The 19381-nt window shown below is 47.3% G+C and overlaps 1 protein-coding gene across 1 annotated transcript in view; it reads right to left on the reverse strand.

The window, feature by feature from the left end:
* The window catches only part of ric8b (RIC8 guanine nucleotide exchange factor B), a 56922-nt gene extending 40075 nt beyond the window's left edge, over positions 1 to 16847 (reverse strand). Inside the window, exon 1 of the mRNA XM_080191365.1 lies at positions 16744 to 16847. Coding sequence (XP_080047491.1) covers positions 16744 to 16833 — 90 coding nt within the window. The 5' untranslated portion in view covers positions 16834 to 16847. The remainder of the gene's footprint in view (positions 1 to 16743) is intronic.
* Between the last annotated feature and the right edge of the window lie 2534 nt (positions 16848 to 19381).

Below are 19381 nucleotides of genomic sequence, written 5' to 3' on the forward strand. Positions count from 1 at the left end.
AAGCTTTAACGTTTCTTGGTGTAAATCACTTAAATCTAAGTTACCTGTACACCTTCCCTCATCTTAGATTGAGCTCACGCCCCAAGAATAAGATCAGAGGACAGGATTAGAGCAAGTCTTCTCATTAGAACAGTATTAAGTTGCTGTTTATATTTCATTCTGAGCTGCAGCAACTGAGGAAAGCAGCAAGATGTATAAAAAAGCACTGTTATTGTACAATTAGGGGTAGATTCTTATCAAAAATTTTCCTTACATAAAAAACTTTTCTTGTGAGTGAGTGGACAGAATGATGTACCAGAGTCATTAACTTATTCCAAAGTTACTCAGTTTGAGAGAGAAGCAGACACCGGATTAGGATGCAATAGATGCTTTGACTGCAAATTTCTACCATTCTCTTCCTAACCACTCATTAATTCTTGTTTAAGCCGGAGTCCATCACCAAAACTGCCTACCTTCAACTACACAACACTGCACATTTCTAGCGCATCCCTGCTGAAAGCCTAATCATCCCCACATTCAATTTATCAAATACTCTACCCGGTAATGTGGACAAAGCCAAAGTTTGGTCTGTCCACAAAAAGCAAGACAAAACCCATCTGGCTAATTACCATCAGCCTCCTCTCGATCACCAGGAAGGTGGTGAAAGGTGCCATCAACAGTGCTATCGAGCAACACCTATACTGTAATAACCTGCTTGATGATGCAGGGTACTGCCAAGCCGACTTAGCTACCCATCACATTACAGTCTTGGAGCTGGAGTTTAGAGCATTGAATCACTACAGTGGAGAAAGAGGCCAGTTGGCCCATTAAGCCTTCACAGATCAACAATTCTTCCCAGGCTCTATCCCTGTAACCTCCCGTATCTACCTTGCTAATCCTCCATACAATGGTGTAGTGGTTAAGAAAGCCACTGCCAGAAATCGAAAGAACAGCTAGTTAAGGAAACTAAACAAATGAAGAGAAGTTTCCAGGAAACCTGAAGTTAAAAGAGAAATTATAACTAGAACTGTTCACTATTCAGTGAAGACAGACAGAGTTGAAAAGGAGTTGGCTAGTGAGAAGCCAGAAAGATATGTGAAGTAGCTCTAAGGTTTGTGGTATTTGTTGGACGTTAGTTGAAACACTTGTGGAGTAATCTGTGGCTGGATTTTGGAGTCTGTGTAAAAACATTCAAGACAAAGGGAATCGTGAAAGGAGAGTTAGAAAACCTGGATACTGATTCTTGTTAGAACAGTGAAGAAGAAGCTTTGTTTGGAGGTGGATTTCTGATGAAAACAGCCAGTGGAAAACGCTGTTTGAAAAAAAGTTTCAAAGTATGCCTTTTTGAGAGTGGAGTTTGGTAACATTCATGATAAAGTCATCTGGGGGGTTAGAAGAAACATCAATGAAAGATCAATTCAGAGGCATCAGCCATTTGGTTTCTAACTGGTTCCTTATCCTTAAAATCTACATGCTTGTGAAGATCAGGTGGAGTGAAGGGGTATTATAAAATGTCTAAAAACTTTTCATGTTTAATAATTTTTTTCCTTTAAAAACAAATTGGCAATTCTGTAACTCAATTCCTCCATGTTTTCTAAAAATAGTAAAATGTTATGATCTTCTGAGCCAGTGCTTCATTCTGGGACCTTGCTGTCCAGTCCTAGTTGCAACAAGGACTTCAACAATGACAATACCTTGGGTGTCAAGGGGTGATGTTAGATTCTCTCTTGCTGGAGGTGGTCACTGCCTGGCACTTGAATGGCATGAACATTACTTGCTATTTGTCTGGCATGAACATTACTTGCCATTTGTCAGCCCAAGCCTGGATATTGTCCAGGTCTTGCTGCGTTTGGACATGGCTGCTTCAGTATCTGAGTTGTAATATTGCTGAACTTTGTGCAATCATTGGCGAACATCCCCACATCTGGTTTTATGATGAAAGCAAGGTCATTAAAGATGGTTGGGCCTAAAACACTACCACGAGGAACTCTTGAAGTGATGTCCTGGAACTGAAATGATTGACCTGACTATCATAGCCATCTTCCTTTGTGCTAGGTATGACTCCAGTTTTGCTAGGACTCCTTGATGCCCCACTGGGTCATATGCTGCCATGATGTCAACAGCAGTCACTCTCACCTCAGGAATTCAGCTCTTTTGTTCTTGTTTGAACCAAGGCTGCAATGGTGTAACGAAGCTGAGTGACACCGTCAAAAACCAAACTGGACATCAAGGAGCACTTTTATTGCTGGGCAAGTGCCACTTGGTAGCACTGCTGATGACTCCTTCCACCACTTCACTGAGGATTGAGTGCAGACATAAGAACATAAGAAATAGGAGTAGGCCATCTAGCCCTTCGAGCCTGCCCCACCATTCAATAAGATCATGGCTGATCTGTCGTGGCTCAGTTCCACATTCCCGCCCTCTCCCCATAACCCTTAATCCCCTTGCCTATCAAAAACCTATCTACCCACGTCTTAAATATATTTAGCGAGGCAGCCTCCACCACTTCAACGGGCAGAGAATTCCAGAGATTCACCACCCTTTGAGACCAATGTGATGATAATTGGATGGGTTTGATTTGTTTTGCTTTTTCTGTGTACAAGGCATACCTGGGCAATTTTACACATTGCCGAGTAGATGCCAAAGTTGTGGCTCTGCTCGAACAGCTCAGCCAAGGACATAGCAAATTCTGGAGCACAAATCTTCAGTACTATTGCTGGCACACTGTCAGGGCCCATAGCCCTAGCAGCACAAGATTTCAGGATTTTGATGTATAAAACCCCCAAGTAAAAACTTTAAGGTCCAAATTCTTAATGTCTAACATGAGCGTGCTCAGTTGTTCTTGATCTACAAGGTACAAATAATTCGTATCTAAGAATCAAGTAGAATTTATTAAGTAAGATTTCAAAAATACATAACAGGGAGCAGTGAACACAATTTTCTCATCTCTCAAGATCCTAGGAATTTTTGAATGGTGTCCAGATGAGTCATACCTAGAAGCCATAGTAACACTGTGCTAACAAGGACTACAATTTCTCAACTTTTATCCCTCACTCATTATTCGTCAATTATTTGGAAATAAACAAAATCCACCTCCTCCATTGGACATAAGAAACATAAGAACATAAGAAATAGGAGCAGGAGTAGGCCATCTAGCCCTTCGAGCCTGTCCCGCCATTCAATAAGATCATGGCTGATCTGTCATGGCTCAGTTCCACATTCCCGCCCTCTTACCATAACCTTTAATCCCCTCTCTTATCAAAAACCCATCAACCAATCCCGGACCCGAGCACCAGGCAGACAACACACCCTTCTGTGGACTTTGTCATTGTGACAAAGGACAGTGTCAATACGCTTCACCCCACTATCCCCAACTACTACTACATTCCTTTTCACCTTCTCTTTGCCTATGTCCTGCTGCATCACTGTACCGTGCGCAGTTTGTTCACCGACCTCACCTCCCTCGTTCTCGTCCACATTGGAAGCAAGAACCTCAAACCTGTTATGCAGATTGAGATGCTGAGGCCTCTGTTCCCCACCCCCCTTCCTCCTCTCTCCACCCCCCTTCCTCATTTGCACCCCATTGACAATGGCACCCTCTCTCCCCCTGATGAGCCTCAGTGTCTGTAGTTCAGAGGCCAGCTCGTCTACCTTGAGCTGGAGCTCCTCCAGCAACCTGCACTTACTGCAGACGTGGTCACTGGGGAGGACCCTGGGGTCCACCAGTTCCCACATCATACAGAAACCACACATCACATGCCCCTCCATTAATCACTGTAGTAGTATTGAAAATTTCCACACGAACTTACCTGGCCCTTTTTCTGCCAAGCCCTTTTGATCCTAAGCCCTAATAGCTCACTCTGCTTCCCTCTCACTCCGCTGCCCGCTGTCTACACCAGGCCTCCTTTTAAACCTGGCGCTGATTTAAAGCTTGCTCCCCCTCAACTCCCTTCTAACCACTCCCTCAGAATTCTTAAAGCGGTAAATACAAAAAGCCCACAAAAATGCTTTTAAATGATTTAAACAGTTCTACAAGGTTAGTTCTTACTACAAAGTGCTTTGAACTTATTTAAACAGGTTTTTAACAGGTAGTTTCTTATCTGTCTCCCTGCTCCTTCACTTGTCTGCTCCAGCAAACAATGGAAGGCTTCACAGGAACCTGGAGTGGGAGGGTGAGAATCCGGTCGTTGTGGTACATGTGGGTACCAACGACGTAGGCAAAATGCGAACTGAGGATCTGGGGAGGGAGTATGAAAAGCTGGGAATGGAATTAAAAAGTAGAACCGGCAAGGTGGTTATCTCTGGGCTACTGCCTGAACCGAGTGCAGACGGGCGTAGGGTTGACAGGATTAAGGAAGTGAATGGGTGGCTCAGGGATTGGTGTGGGAGGAATGGGTTTGAATTTATGGGGCATTGGCATCAGTATTGGGGTCGGTGGGACCTGTTCAGGCGGGATGGGGTTGGTCTGAACCGTGCTGGGACCAGAGTCCTGGCGAATCGTGTAAAGAGGACTGTAGACTGGGCTTTAAACTAATTGGGGGGGGGGGGAGGGTGCGACGGTAGGTGACATTACGAGGCCTAAAGTTAAGGAGAGGGTACAGGTAAGGGTGGAGGCCGAGGATGTCCCAATAATAAAGGGAGTAGGGGGTGTGAGTATGAATAGGGTCCAGGGGAAGGCTGGGATGAAAGCACTTTATCTGAATGCACGAAGCATTCGGAATAAAGTGGATGAGCTGGTGGCGCAGATCGACACAAATGGATATGATCTGGAGGCCATTACAGAGACGTGGCTGCAAGGTGACAGGGACTGGGAGCTGAATGTCCAGGGGTATCAAGTGTTTAGGAAGGATAGGCGGGAGGGAAAAGGGGGGGGCGTAGCTCTGCTGATTAAGGATAGCATCAGGGTGGTAGCAAGGGATGATATTGGAGCCAAGGAGCAGAAAGTGGAATCGTTGTGGGTAGAGATTAGGAACAGCAAAGGGAGGAAGACGCTGGTGGGTGTCATCTACAGGCCCCCGAATAATGATCTGGAGGTGGGGCGGGCTGTTAACGCGCAAATAAGTGCGGTGTGCAGGAATGGGACGGCCGTAGTTATGGGGGATTTCAATCTGCATATTGATTGGTCGACCCACGTTGGACGCGGTGGGCTCGAGGAGGAGTTCTTGGAATGCTGCCGGGATAGTTTCCTTGAACAGTGTGTGTTGGAGCCGACAAGGGAGCGAGTTATCTTGGATCTGGTGTTATGTAATGAGGCGGGTAGAATCAGGGACCTTGCGGTGAAGGATCCTTTTGGGGAGAGTGATCATTGTATGGTGGAGTTTCTGGTGCAGATGGAGGAGGACAAAGTGGGTTCCCGGACGCGTGTCCTTTGTTTGAACAGAGGGGAGTACGGTAGGATGAGAGAGGAATTGGCGAATGTGGACTGGGGGAGCGCGTTGGAAGGTAGGTCTGCTGAGGAGCAGTGGAGGATTTTTAAGGAGATCTTTCTTGGTGCTCAGCAGAAATTTATTCCGATGGACAAAAAGGACCGTAGGAGGAGAGATAATAAGCCGTGGATAACGAAGGAGGTGAAGGGAAGTGTTAAATTAAAAGTGGAGGCGTTTAGAGTAGCTAAGAGTAGTGGGCGAGAAGAGGATTGGGAGAGGTTTAAATGTCAACAAAGATTGACAAAGAAATTGATAAAGAAGGGTAGGATAAACTATGAAGCTGGGCTAGCGCTTAATATAAAAAAGGATAGCAAGAGTTTTTATAAGTATATAAAAAGGAAGAGGCTGGCTAGGGTGAACGTTGGACCCTTAGAGGATGAGAAGGGGGACTTAGTGGTAGGGGATGGGGAAATGGCTGAGGTCTTGAATAACTTTTTTGTTTCGGTCTTCACGGAGGAGGACGTGAATAATTTGCCGGGTGTTAGCGATGGAAAGGTGGTAGGACTGGCGGGTCTCAATGACATTACTGTTACTACAGAGGCGGTGCTCGACAGACTGGAGGGGGCTGATTGTGGACAAGTCCCCAGGACCGGATGGAATGCATCCGAGGGTTCTGAAAGAAATGGCGGAGGTGATAGTGGATGCCTTGGTGGTTATTTTCCAGACGTCGCTGGATTCCGGGGAAGTGCCAGAAGATTGGAAAGCGGCTAATGTTACGCCGTTGTTTAAGAAGGGTGCCAGGCAAAATGCGGGGAATTATAGGCCGGTTAGTTTAATGTCTGTTGTAGGTAAAATGTTGGAATCCGTCATCAAGGAGGAAATAGCAAGGCATCTTGAGGGGAATTGCTTGATAGAGCAGACGCAGCATGGTTTCGTTAAGGGGAAGTCGTGTCTGACAAATTTATTGGAGTTCTATGAGGATGTGTCTAGGGCGGTGGATATGGTCTTTCTTGATTTTCAGAAGGCGTTTGACAAGGTACCTCACAAGAGGTTATTGCAGAAGGTCAGGGGACATGGAGTTGGGGGTAGGGTGTTAGAACATAAGAACATAAGAAATAGGAGCAGGAGTAGGCCATCTAGCCCTTCGAGCCTGCCCCATGGCTGATCTGTTGTGGCTCAGTTCCACTTTCCCGCCCTCTCCCCATAACCCTTAATCCCCTCTCTTATCAAGAACCCATCAACCCGCTTCTTAAAAATATTTAGCGAGGCAGCCTCCACCACTTCAACGGGCAGAGAATTCCAGAGATTCACCACCCTTTGAGTGAAGAAGTTCCTCCTCAACTCCGTTCTAAACCGCCTCCCCTTTATCTTGAGGCTGTGCCCCCTAGTCCTACTGTCTTTTTTTGTTAGCGTGGATAGAGGACTGGTTGTCAAATAGGAGGCAGAGAGTGGGGGTCAATGGGTGCTATTCGGATTGGCGGTTGGTGACTAGTGGAGTGCCTCAGGGGTCGGTGCTGGGGCCTCAGCTATTTACCATTTATATAGATGATCTGGAGGAGGGAACCAAGAAAATGGTTGCAGCTGGGATACTGACAACATTTAAAGGGCATTTGGACAAATACATGGATAGGAAAGGTTTAGGGGGATATGGGCCAAATGCAGGCAAATTGGGTTAGCTCAGACAGGCTTTTTGGCTGGCATGGACCAGTTTGGGCCAAAGGGCCTGTCTCCGTGCCTTGGATTCTATGATTCTAATGTGCCATTCCAAAGTTCAAACCACTCCTTCAGATTAAAACAGCACAACTGTATCATGTGAGTTGAGTCAGCATACAGCTGCTCCAACTTGAGTTTGGGAAAAGTTGTTAAATGATAAAATGTCTGCTTGTCACAAACAAATGCTGTATTGTAAAGAACCTCAACTAGCAGAAACTCAAACTGAACCACTGAAAAAGTGGTTAAGGAGCAAAATCTATACGTGATACAGGCTCAAAAAATTAGTAAACTTACCAAAACCTTCCAGCAGGATCCAGTACTTTCAGCTATTTTTCAGTATCATGTAGATTGAATTAAATTGGCTGAGGATTTGCCTCTTATGCTGGGGACCTCCAGAGGAGGCCAAGATGAATCGTCCAGCTGAAGATTGTTGGAATCACTTCATTCAACCTTCTCTCTTATGCACTGATGTGCTGGGTTCCTCTATCATTGAGAATGGGGATAACTGTGGAGCCTCCTTCTCCAGTGAGCTGTTTAACTGTCCAGCACCATCACAACTGGATGTGGCAAGACTGCAGAGCTTAGATCTGATCCATTAGTTGTGGGAGTGCTTCGTTCAGTGTAACACTTGATGTTTGGCACACAATTAGTCACATGTTGTAGCTTCACCAGGTCAACACTTCATCTTTAGGTGTGACTGGTGCGGTCCTCACATGCACTCCTGCATTCTTCATTGACTAAGGGTGAGCCCCTGGCCTGGTGGTAAGGACAGAGTGGATATATGCTGGGCCATGACGTTACAGATTGTATAATTCTGCTGCTGTTGATGGCCCACAGCATCTCATGGATGTCCAGTCTTAAGTTATTAGATCTGTTTGAAATCTATCATATTTAGCATAGTGGTGATGCCAATATGCTGGAGGGTACCCTGAATGTGAAGACAAGTCTTCATTTCCACAAGGACTGTGCAGTAATCATTCCTACCGATACTGTCATGTCCAGATGTGTCTATGACAAACAGGCTGGTGAGGATGAGATCAAGTATGTTCTTCCCTCTATTGGTTCTTCACCACCTGATGCAGACCCTGTCTAGCAGCTATGTCCTTTAGATCTTGGCCAGCTTGGTCACGTGGTGCTACCAAGCCACTTCAGGGGATGGACACTGAAGTCCCAACTCTCCTTCCATCCTTGGTGACAAAGTCTTCAGCCAATTTATCCCTGCACTTTGGAATGGTTACTAAATCTCACTAGCTCCATAAAGTCGATCCTTCAAAACCCGTACCGCAGGGGTACATTAGGATGATTCACTGCATTGAAAGGTGCAAGACTTGTCCAATTTTCCGTGCAACTCCTGGGTGTTGACAAGGAAGTTATGACAACTATTACCTTTTCCTATCTCAACCATCGAATTCTGATAGCCTTCCAGTAAATGTGTATTGTCCACAAGGAGTAAACTCCGTAACAAAACTTTGGCATGCATCTAGCAGCAACAATTCTCCATTAGAAAATGTTAATCTTTTCACATACTTATCAGATCACAATGGCCCAATTTTTTTTGCTGGAATGGGACATGTCACAGCATGCCCCATTAATTAGACTTGTTCCTTTATCTTTCAGCTAAAAAAACTCCCACAAAACGACAGGAAGTATGAGCTGACAATGGAACTGCAATGGCAACAGAGCCTCTGGGACCTTGCTAAGTGACAGGACCAACACTGTATCTGTTTAAACAATGAGATTTAAGCACTGAGACATGAACAGAGAATGCCAGAGAAAGGAGTAAAATGATTTAGAGTCAAATCAAATACAAAAAGAGAAATAAATGATCAAGAAAAAAAATGAGACAGAAAGGAAATGTTATACTTATAATTTTAATATGAATTTTTAAATAAATCTCCAACAATTTGCTACCTGAAGAATGAGGCACCAGAGCTGGAATTTTATCGCCCTGTCCACCACAGGAATCGGCGCGGGCGAGGGGCGGACAATGGGAAGGTCCACTAACATTGGGCAGAATTTTTTAGTTTCTGGATGAATGAGGCCGTAAAATTCAGCTCCAGGTTTTTAATTACATTAAGTCCTCACTTAAGGTGGTGGTGGCTGTGTTCCTAGAAATCGTCACCAAGTGAAACCCTTCCAAGTGAAGCTCGATTTCCCACAGGAATCAATGTTAAAGCCAGAGTTAGGTTCCTGAGGACATGATTTGCCCAGAAAAGATCAATGTAGAAACTGAAACCATACATGTGCAGCACTAGCTGAAATACCTCAAAACAAAATACTGCACAAATCAGGCAACATTCACCAATCTCTCTTAAACAGTCCCTCTGCTGCAGGGATGAGTTGTTTCTGCCCTGGCTGATGGGTTGACACGGCTGTTACAGTAATTGTAATGAGCAATCTGCAGACTCTACAAATCTGAGGGCAAGGGTAACTTAGGAGGCAAGTGTCCTTTTACATTGATGCCTTTTCCCATTTTGGTTGGCCATTATGAGTTGCTGGTGATGTTTGAAATTTTCAGAAATACTTGAGGACATCCCTAAAGCTGTCCAGAGGAGGAAGCTTTGATGAGTTAGAGCCTCAGTGCTGGGCATTGTGGCTTGCTGTCACACAACCTTTCTGGTCACTGGATTTTGAGGATCTTTTGAAGACACCACTGATTTTGAACTGAAGGCAGCGTGCAACAAGGTACTGGTAGAATTCATGGGATGAAAGGCCAAGATCATCAGGAGGCTTGAAAAACGTATCCAATGATTGTTAGACACCCTTCTTTTGCTTTTTCCAGTAAATCACCTTGTAGCATTTCATGGCATCAATGAACACTTTGTTCACTGATGGAGTCATTCTTCATTAAGATTATCATCACTTCGTCTACAAGTTGGAACAATCTTAACAGTTTCTTTGACAAAGCAGAGTGGCTAGTGTTTCAGTGCAGTTTTCCTCTTCAGTTTCTTAAGTTTCTATCTTGTTGGACAATTCCTCGCCACAAGATGCAAGCAATTCCAGTACGTCAGCAAAGCCAGCCTCTCTTGTCAAGGTCATGATTTCATGCTGAACTTTAGTAACAACGTCACGAGGTTTTCCCTGGCCATTAACACACTCAGGATTGGGCAAATTGGGGCTGTTCTCCTTAGAAAGACGGAGAATGAGGTGAGATCTAATAGAGGTGTATAAGATTATGAAGGGTATAGATAGAGTGAACAGTGGTAAGGTTTTTCCTAGGTTGGATACAAAAATTACAAGGGGCCACGGGCTTAGGATGGGGTGGGGGGGGGGGGCAAATATAATTCGGATGTTGGAGGGAGGTTTTTCACACAGAGGTTGTGGGGGTCTGGAATGCACTGCCAAGTAGGGTGGTGGAGGCAGGCACGTTAGAGTTGTTTAAGGTTTACTTAGATAGGCACATGAGCGGACTAGAGATGGAGGGATACAGGAGACTGTTCTAAATAAGGATCAAGAGCCTTGGGACATTCCTGGGAATCAACTGATTCCTATGGATCTTCCAACATATTTTTATGGCTCACTTGTCTTACTTCTGAGCATCTGGGGATTCCGTGAATGTCTGTAATAAGTTGTGCATGTTTATTATGTCTTTTCTTTTGATCCACAGGTGATTCGGTCCACCTTGTTGTCCAACAAGGGGCATACACATCGTGAGTCGTGCAAGGGCTGCTCTTGGGTGTTGCTTTGAGAGTTGCCTAGTGCATCACGTTGTCAGTGTGCGCTTAAACTGGACCAGCTGGTGTGCAACATGGCAGCTCAGTGACTATCACTGTTTGCTGTGCAGATACATGTATTTGGGCCAGTGTCTGCGGGAGTTTGCACATTCTCCCCGTGCTTGCGTGGGTTTTCTCGGGGTGCTCCGGTTTCCTCCCACACCCCAAAAACGTGCTCTTAGGCTGATTGGTGCTAAAAAATTGTCCCTAAATTAGTCTTCCCTCAATCTGGTTATGGTTCCGTTATTGTGGAGTCCAACAGGCGAAGACAAAGGTCACAGGTAGAAGAGGGCACTCACAATGTTAAAATGGCAGCATGGGCTCGTTGGGCCGAAGGGCCTGTCTCCCGTGCCATGTTGTTCTTTGTTCTTTGACACAATTTCCACCGTATGCCATGATGACATGATTTCATCCCATGCAGCAGTGGTGTTGTTGATGCTCTTGAGGATGTTGTAGCCACGCCAAAATGTCCTGTCTAATGTCACATTCTCACCATGTTGATGAGTTGGGTGAAAGTAGTAGGCCTTGAATGTTGCCAATGCTCCCAGATCTGTGGGCTGTATCAATAAAGTCATGTTGAGTGGTATGAAAATCACCTTCAGATTTTCAGAGACTTTATTAAAGCTGATGGGATGACCTCCAACAGGAAAGATATTTTGAAGGCAAGATTTTCTTGGCACAAAATGCCCTCCAGGCAGGGATGGTATAAACAACCATTCCTGAAAGTGTGCCAGTCATCCAGGCTTTCTTATTTGAATGCTAAATAACTCACAGATCCTCCATGGAGTAACCCACAGTATCCCTGATGTCACCAACTGGTACAACAGTTTTAACCTTGGCTCAGCTTAAACCTAGAATCTGCAAATAGCCAGGTAATCTTTGACAGCTTTAAGTCCTGGTGCCATCTTCTCCACTTGTGAAATGTACCAGGGGAGCATGGTGGCACATTGGTTAGCACTGCTGCCTCACAACTTCAGGGACCTGGGTTCTATTCTCAGCTTGGGTCACTGTCTGTGTGGAGTTTGCATGTTCTCCCCATGTCTGCGTGGGTTTCCTCCCACAGTCCAAAGATGTGCAAGTGGAGAGTCTACAGAAGGATCTAGATAGGCTGGGCGAATGGGCCAGGAAATGGCAAATGGAATTTAATGTTGGCAAGTGCGAGGTGGTCCACTTTGGTAGGAATAATGGTAGGAAGGACTATTACTTACATGGAGAAAAACTGCAGTAGGCAACGGTGCAGAGGGACCTTGGGGTCCTTGTGCATGAGTCGCAAAAACCCAGCTTGCAGGTGCAGCAGGTGGTCAGGAAGGCAAATGGGATGCTGGCCTTCATAGCGAGGGGGATTGAGTATAAAAGTAGGGAGGTCTTGCTGCAGCTGTATAGGGCATTGGTGAGACCACAGCTGGAGTACTGTGTGCAGTTTTGGGCGCCGTGCTTACGCAAGGATATTTTGGCCTTGGAGGGAGTGCAGAGGAGGTTTACTAGGCTGATGCCGGAGTTGAGGGGGTTGAGCTATGAGGAGAGGCTGAATAAACTAGGCTTGTACTCGTTAGAGTTTAGAAGAATGAGGGGAGATCTCATTGAGATGTATAAGATGATGAATGGGATGGATAGAATAGAGGTGGAGAGACTCTTCCCGCTCAGAAAGGATAGTAGGGCTAGGGGGCACAGCCTCAAGATAAAGGGGGGCGCGGTTTAGAACGGAGTTGAGGAGGAACTTCTTCACTCAAAGGGTGGTGAATCTCTGGAATTCTCTGCCCGTTGAAGTGGTGGAGGCTACCTCACTAAATATTTTTAAGACGCGGGTTGATGGGTTTTTGATAAGTGAGGGGATTAAGGGTTATGGGGAGAGGGCGGGAATGTGGAACTGAGCCATGACAGATCAGCCATGATCTTATTGAATGGCGGGGCAGGCTCGAAGGGCTAGATGGCCTACTCCTGCTCCCATTTCTTATGTTCTTATGTTCTTATTGGCCATGCTAAAATGACTCTAGTGTCAGGGGATTAGCAGGGTAAATATGTGGGCTTTGGGGGATAGGGCCTTGGTGAGATTGTTGTCGGTGCAGACTCAATGGGCCGAATGGCCTCCTTCTGCACTATAGGGTTTTTACAACAACATCAAATTTTGTACATTCAAAGAACAAAGACAATTACAGCATAGGGGCAGGCCCTTTGGCCCTCCAAGCTTGCACCGACCATGCTGCCCAACTGAACTAAAACCCTCTGCCCTTCCAGGGACCATATCCCTCTACTCCCAGCCTATTCATGCATTTGTCAAGATGTCACTACCTTAAAAGTCACTACCATGTCCGCTTCCACTACCTCCCCCGGCAGTGAGTTCCAGGCACCCTCTGTGCAAAAGGCTTGCTTCATACATCCCCTTTAAATCTTAAGCTTGTGCCCCCTAGTAATTGACTCTTCTATCCTGGGAAAAAGCTTCTGACTATCCACTCTGTCCATACCCCTCATAATCACGTAGACTTCTGTCAGGGAGACTGGGACATTCACTCCCAAAGAAGTCCCACTTCATGGGGAACATTGAAACTTGCTGAGTAGTCACGTGCTTCAATGACCCATCAAATGGGCAGAGAGATCAATAGGTACTTGTGTATCAGCAGTAGCTGCCTCGTCAAACATTGGAATGTTGTGCAGAGGGGCAAGCTTCTTTGAAACGGTTGAACCACACATGACTAGCATTGAAACTTTCTGACTGTGGACTTTCACCCTGCTCATTCTGCAAGGTTTTCTATGGGCTAATGGCTTTTTCTTGGATCACCATCACACTACAAGTCATCTAATGCTGGTTTTGGTGTTCAATCCAAATTACTAAGAGCCATCCAATACTCTCCATGAAGCTTCTTCCTGACTCACCCTGCCAGCATGTAAATGTGTAAGATTTTGAACACTTTGCTTGATTTTGCCAGTGTTATCGCGGATTGTTCCCACTGCCGCAGGGGAGAGTCCAAGCATTCTTGCAACATTCAATATGCATTCTCTGGCTTCAAGCCATTTTAAAACATCGAGTTTCACTGTTTGGTGATGGTTTTTCCTTATTCCAGCAAGCTCCTTGCCACCATTTGCTGGTTGTTTCTGGATCATTGACAGACAGGATCACAAGTCTGGATACTGGAATGCAGTGCAGCAAGTGGCTTAATAATTGTTGCCTTGCCTGCAGGCTTCTTCCTTACAGAGAGCCCTTGAAAATACCAAGTTTACAACAGATTCCTCAAGCACAGGTACAGCCAGTACAGAACAGTATCCCCACAAAGCAAAGAATTAATTCAAAAGACAAACTCCACAGAATTCCTCAACTAGCACAGGATACAGTAAGAAGTTTAAAAATTAAGTTTAGTTTAGTAAGGGGGGGAGGGATACTTGAAAATGCAGGAAAAAAAAACAATGTTCCTTAAACGTAAGTCCAAAAATGCGTGGGTTAGGTGGATTGGCCATGCTAAATTGCCCCTTTTTGTCAGGAGGACTAGCTAGGGTAAACGCATGGGGTTATGGGGATAGGGCATGGATAGGATTGTGATCAGTGCAGATCCAGTGGGCCAAATGTCCTTCTTCTGCACTGTAGGATTCTATGATAATCCCAAGCCAGACTCTAATCTCAGAATCACTAGGCCTGGTCGTGTGGTGATTTTTTAAAAAAATTCATTCAAAGGATGTGGGCACCCCTGGCTGGGTCAGCATTTATTGTCTATCCCTAATTGCCCTTGAGAAGGTGATCGTGAGCTGCCTTCTTGAACTGCTGCAGTCCCTGTGATGTCGCTACACCCACAGTGCTGTTGGGGCAGAATTCCAGGATTTGCAACCTGTTCCAGGAATAAGTAGCTGCCGAAACAGATGCAAGTCTACCTTAGTGCATCACTCAGTTCACGAAGAGAATTGGGATTGGAACAAGAACAAGATATAGACAGCACAGGAACCAGTCCATGCCTTTATTTATTCACTTCAAGAACTCCTCTCACTCCATTAGCATACTCCCATAATCCTTTCCCCTTCAAGTATCTATCTGGGTTCCCATTAAATGTATCTCTAAATACTAATCCCCTCAACACTTCTTGTGGTCATGAGTTCCACTTGCAGAGTAAAAGACTTAAAATTTTACAGGAGGACCCCACAGTGCAAATCAGCCATGACCTCACTGATTGGCTAAACAAAATGAATGGCTGAATGGACAACTGGTACAGGGAGTGTGAAGAATGTGGAAGTACCCCTTTTCATTTCAGATATTGTGTTTATATTATATAATATTTATATTGTATTATATGCTTCAGACATGTCCAACATAAAATTACCACAATGACTCAAGTTTAAGAACAGAAGATCTTCTTTAGTCATCTAAAGACTGGACATGAATAATTACAAATAACAAGTCTAATGGAACTATACATGAGCAGGGATACCTCATGCTACATTGGAGTTAACTCACTGCCATCTCTCTGATTTGGATTTGAAATCAGAGTCTGTGGAGCAGCATTGGCTCAGACTGGAGAAAGATCTCAGTACACACTGTCCATAATGTGACACCAACTGGGGATTATACTTGTACAGTGAAGTGGCACAGTGGGAAGCATTGCTGCCTCACAGCGCCAGGGACTCAGGTTCAATTCCCAGCTTGGGTCACTGTCTGTGTGGAGTCTACACATTCTCCCTGTGACTGCATGGAATCTGCATGTTCTCCCAGTGTCTACGTGGGTTTCCTCCAGGTACTCCGTTTTCCTCCCACAGTCCGAAAAACATGCTGGTTAGGATGCATTGGCCATGTAAAATCTCCCTCAGTGTACCCGAACAAGCGCCAGAGTTTGGCGACAAGGGGGTTTTCACAGTAACTTTCTTGCAGTGTTAACGTAAGCCTATTTCTCACTAATACATAAACAAAGAGCAAGGGTTGTTGTGGAATCAAGAATGTTTCATGCTGATACAGAGGAGCATCTAATAATTTGCCAGTAATTGATATACAGCAAGAAAGACTCCAGTTTAACTAATGATAAAAAAGCAGCATCTCTGCAAAATATTTACAGTAAAAATCATTAGATATAAAAATAGAAATATCGCTTATTGCCTGATAGGGGTAGTGATAGATAGTGCTGAGGATCCACGTTTTAGGGTCCCAGGTCAAGGAGGTTCCAAGATTTGCGGGGGATGCTCTTGTGTTTTGGGGGGGAGGAGGACGGCCCTGGCTCCGGGAATGCGGGACAGCCCCGGATTGGGAATGGGGGGGGGGGTGTTCCCGGGTTGGGGATGGGGGGGGTGTTCCCGGATTGGGGATGGGGGGGTGTTCCCGGATTGGGGATGGGGGGGGTGTTCCTGGATTGGGGATGGGGGGGGTGTTCCCGGATTGGGGATGGGGGGGGTGTTCCCGGATTGGGGATGGGGGGGGTGTTCCCGGATTGGGGATGGGGGGTGTTCCCGGATTGGGGATGGGGGGGGTGTTCCCGGATTGGGGATGGGGGGGGTGTTCCCGGATTGGGGATGGGGGGGGTGTTCCCGGATTGGGGATGGGGGGGCGGTGTTCCCGGATTGGGGATGGGGGGGTGTTCCCCGATTGGGGATGGGGGGGGGGTGTTCCCGGATTGGGGATGCGGGGGGGTGTTCCCGGATTGGGGATGCGGGGGGGTGTTCCCGGATTGGGGATGGGGGGGTGTTCCCGGATTGGGGATGGGGGGGGGTGTTCCCGGATTGAGGTTGGGGGGGGGTGTTCCCGGATTGAGGTTGGGGGGGTGATCCCGGATTGGGAATGGGGGGGTGTTCCCCGATTGGGAATGGGGGAGTGTTCCCCGATTGGGAATGGGGGAGTGTTCCCCGATTGGGAATGGGGATTTTCCCGGGTTCAGGGGTGGATCCCGGTGTCTGGGGGCAGTTGATCGGGGAGGGGGATGTATTACAGGTTTAGCGGGGTCGGGGAGGTGGTAGGTTTGCGATCCGCTCTCCTCAGTCGGGCCGGGCCTCCGGCTCCAGCCGCTCACCTGACGGTTGTATTCCTGAAGCACCCGCTCGATCTCCGTCTGGTTGCCACCCTCCAGCACCGCCAGAGCTGCCGCTGGGTCGGTATCCATGGCTGAGGCCCGAGCCGAGCCTGGATTAGAGAGGTAGCAGCGACCCTGAGTGAGAGGACTCCGCCCTCCTGACCCTTCACCCCCGACCTGCACGGTCGCATCACCCCGGCAACCGCCCCGCCTACTACCGTCACCCCGGCAACGTCTAGGCCCCGTCTCTCTCTCTCTCTCCGCCCCTTCCCCGCCCCTTTCTCTTCCTTTTCCCCGCCCCCTCCCGTCACCCTGACAACCGTCCCTTGCGTCACCCCGGCAACGTCCTGGCCCTGCCCTACTCTCCACCCCCGTTCCGCCCGTCTCTCCAATAATGCCCCGCCCTTTCTCCAATCATGCCCCGCCCTCTCTCCACAATTGCTCCGCCCCTCTCTCAGCCTTCCATGCCCCGCCTCCTGTCACCCCGGCAACCGGAGCGGTCCCACCCCTCTCTCCGCCCATCCCACCTTTCCCTTTCCGTCACCCTGACAACCACCCCGCCTCCTTCACCTCGACCCCGCCCCTATTCACCTCGGTCCCGCCCCGTCACCCTGACAACGGCCACGCCCCTTCACGCGGGCCCCGCCCCTTTCTTCATCTCGAGCCCACCTTTTTTCACCCTGACAGTTGCCCCCTTGCAGTTGCCCTGGTAACAGGCCTATTCACTCCTCTCAAAAAATGCCCCTCTCACATAAGAACATAAGAACATAAGAAATAGGAGCAGGAGTAGGCCATCTAGCCCTTCGAGCCTGCCCCGCCATTCAATAAGATCATGGCTGATCTGTCGTGGCTCAGTTCCACTTTCCCGCCCTCTCCCCATAACCCTTAATCCCCTCTCTTATCAAGAACCCATCAACCCGCTTCTTAAAAATATTTAGCGAGGCAGCCTCCACCACTTCAACGGGCAGAGAATTCCAGAGATTCACCACCCTTTGAGTGAAGAAGTTCCTCCTCAACTCCGTTCTAAACCGCCTCCCCTTTATCTTGAGGCTGTGCCCCCTAGTCCTACTATCCTTTTTGAGCGGGAAGAGTCTCTCCACCTCTATCCTATCCATCCCATTCATCATCTTATACGTCTCAATGAGATCTCCCCTCATTCTTCTAAACTCTAACGAGTACAAGCCTAGTTTATTCAGCCTCTCCTCATAGCTCAATCCCCTCAACTCCGGTATCAGCCTAGTAAACCTCCTCTGCACTCCCTCCAGGGCTAAAATATCTTTGCGCAGGTGCGGCGCCCAAAACTGCACACAGTACTCCAGCTGCGGCCTCACCAATGCCCTATACAGCTGCAGCAAGACCTCCCTACTTTTATACTCAATCCCCCTCGCTATGAAGGCCAGCATCCCATTTGCCTTCCTGACCACCTGCTGCACCTGCAAGCTGGGTTTTTGCGACTCATGCACAAGGACCCCGAGGTCCCTCTGCACCGTCGCCTGCTGCAGTTTTTCACCACGTAAGTAATAGTCCTTCCTACCATTCTTCCTACCAAAGTGGACCACCTCACACTTGCCAACATTAAATTCCATTTGCCATTTCCTGGCCCATTCGCCCAGCCTATCTAGATCCTTCTGCAGACTCTCCACACCCTCCGCACAATTTGCCTTTCCCCCAATCTTGGTGTCATCAGCAAATTTCGACACCCTGCACTCGGTTCCCTCCTCCAGATCATCTATATAAATGGTAAATAGCTGAGGCCCCAGCACCGACCCCTGGGGCACCCCACTAGTCACCAACCGCCAATCCGAATAGCACCCATTGACCCCCACTCTCTGCCTCCTATTTGACAACCAATCCTCTATCCACGCTAACACCCTACCCCCAACTCCATGTCCCCTGACCTTCTGCAATAACCTCTTGTGAGGTACCTTGTCAAACGCCTTCTGAAAATCCAGAAAGACCACATCCACCGGCTGTCCTCTATCCACTGCCCTAGACACATCCTCATAGAACTCCAGTAAATTTGTCAGACACGACTTCCCTTTAATGAAACCGTGTTGCGTCCGCCCTATCAAGCAATTCCCTTCAAGATGCCTCGCAATTTCCTCCTTAATGACGGATTCTAACATTTTACCTACCACAGACGTTAAACTAACCGGCCTATAATTCCCCGCCTTTTGCCTGGCACCCTTCTTAAACAACAGCGTAACATTAGCCGTTTTCCAATCTTCCGGCACTTCCCCGGAATCCAGCGACGTCTGGAAAATAACCACCAAGGCATCCACTATAACCTCCGCCATTTCTTTCAGAACCCTCGGATGCATTCCATCCGGTCCTGGGGACTTGTCCACAATCAGCCCCTCCAGTCTGTCGAGCACCACCTCTCTAGTAACAGTAATGTCATTAAGACCCTCCATTCCTACCACCTTTCCATCACCCTGGCTCCAGGGTCAGGGTTATGTAATGTTTTAGGACATGGAGGCTGGAACAGTATTTGTTGCCTCTCCCTAACTGCACTTGAGCTGAGTGTCTCACAACAATTTCCAGAGGGCAGTTAGGAGTCACCCACATTGCTGTGAGGTCACATGTAAGCCAGACTGGGTAACGATGGCAGATTTCCTTCCCTAAAGGACATTAGTGA

The sequence above is a fragment of the Carcharhinus amblyrhynchos genome, chromosome 6, assembly GCF_965287045.1.
Source record: "Carcharhinus amblyrhynchos chromosome 6, sCarAmb.v2.hapA, whole genome shotgun sequence".
In the NCBI taxonomy this organism is placed as follows: Eukaryota; Metazoa; Chordata; class Chondrichthyes; order Carcharhiniformes; family Carcharhinidae; genus Carcharhinus; species Carcharhinus amblyrhynchos.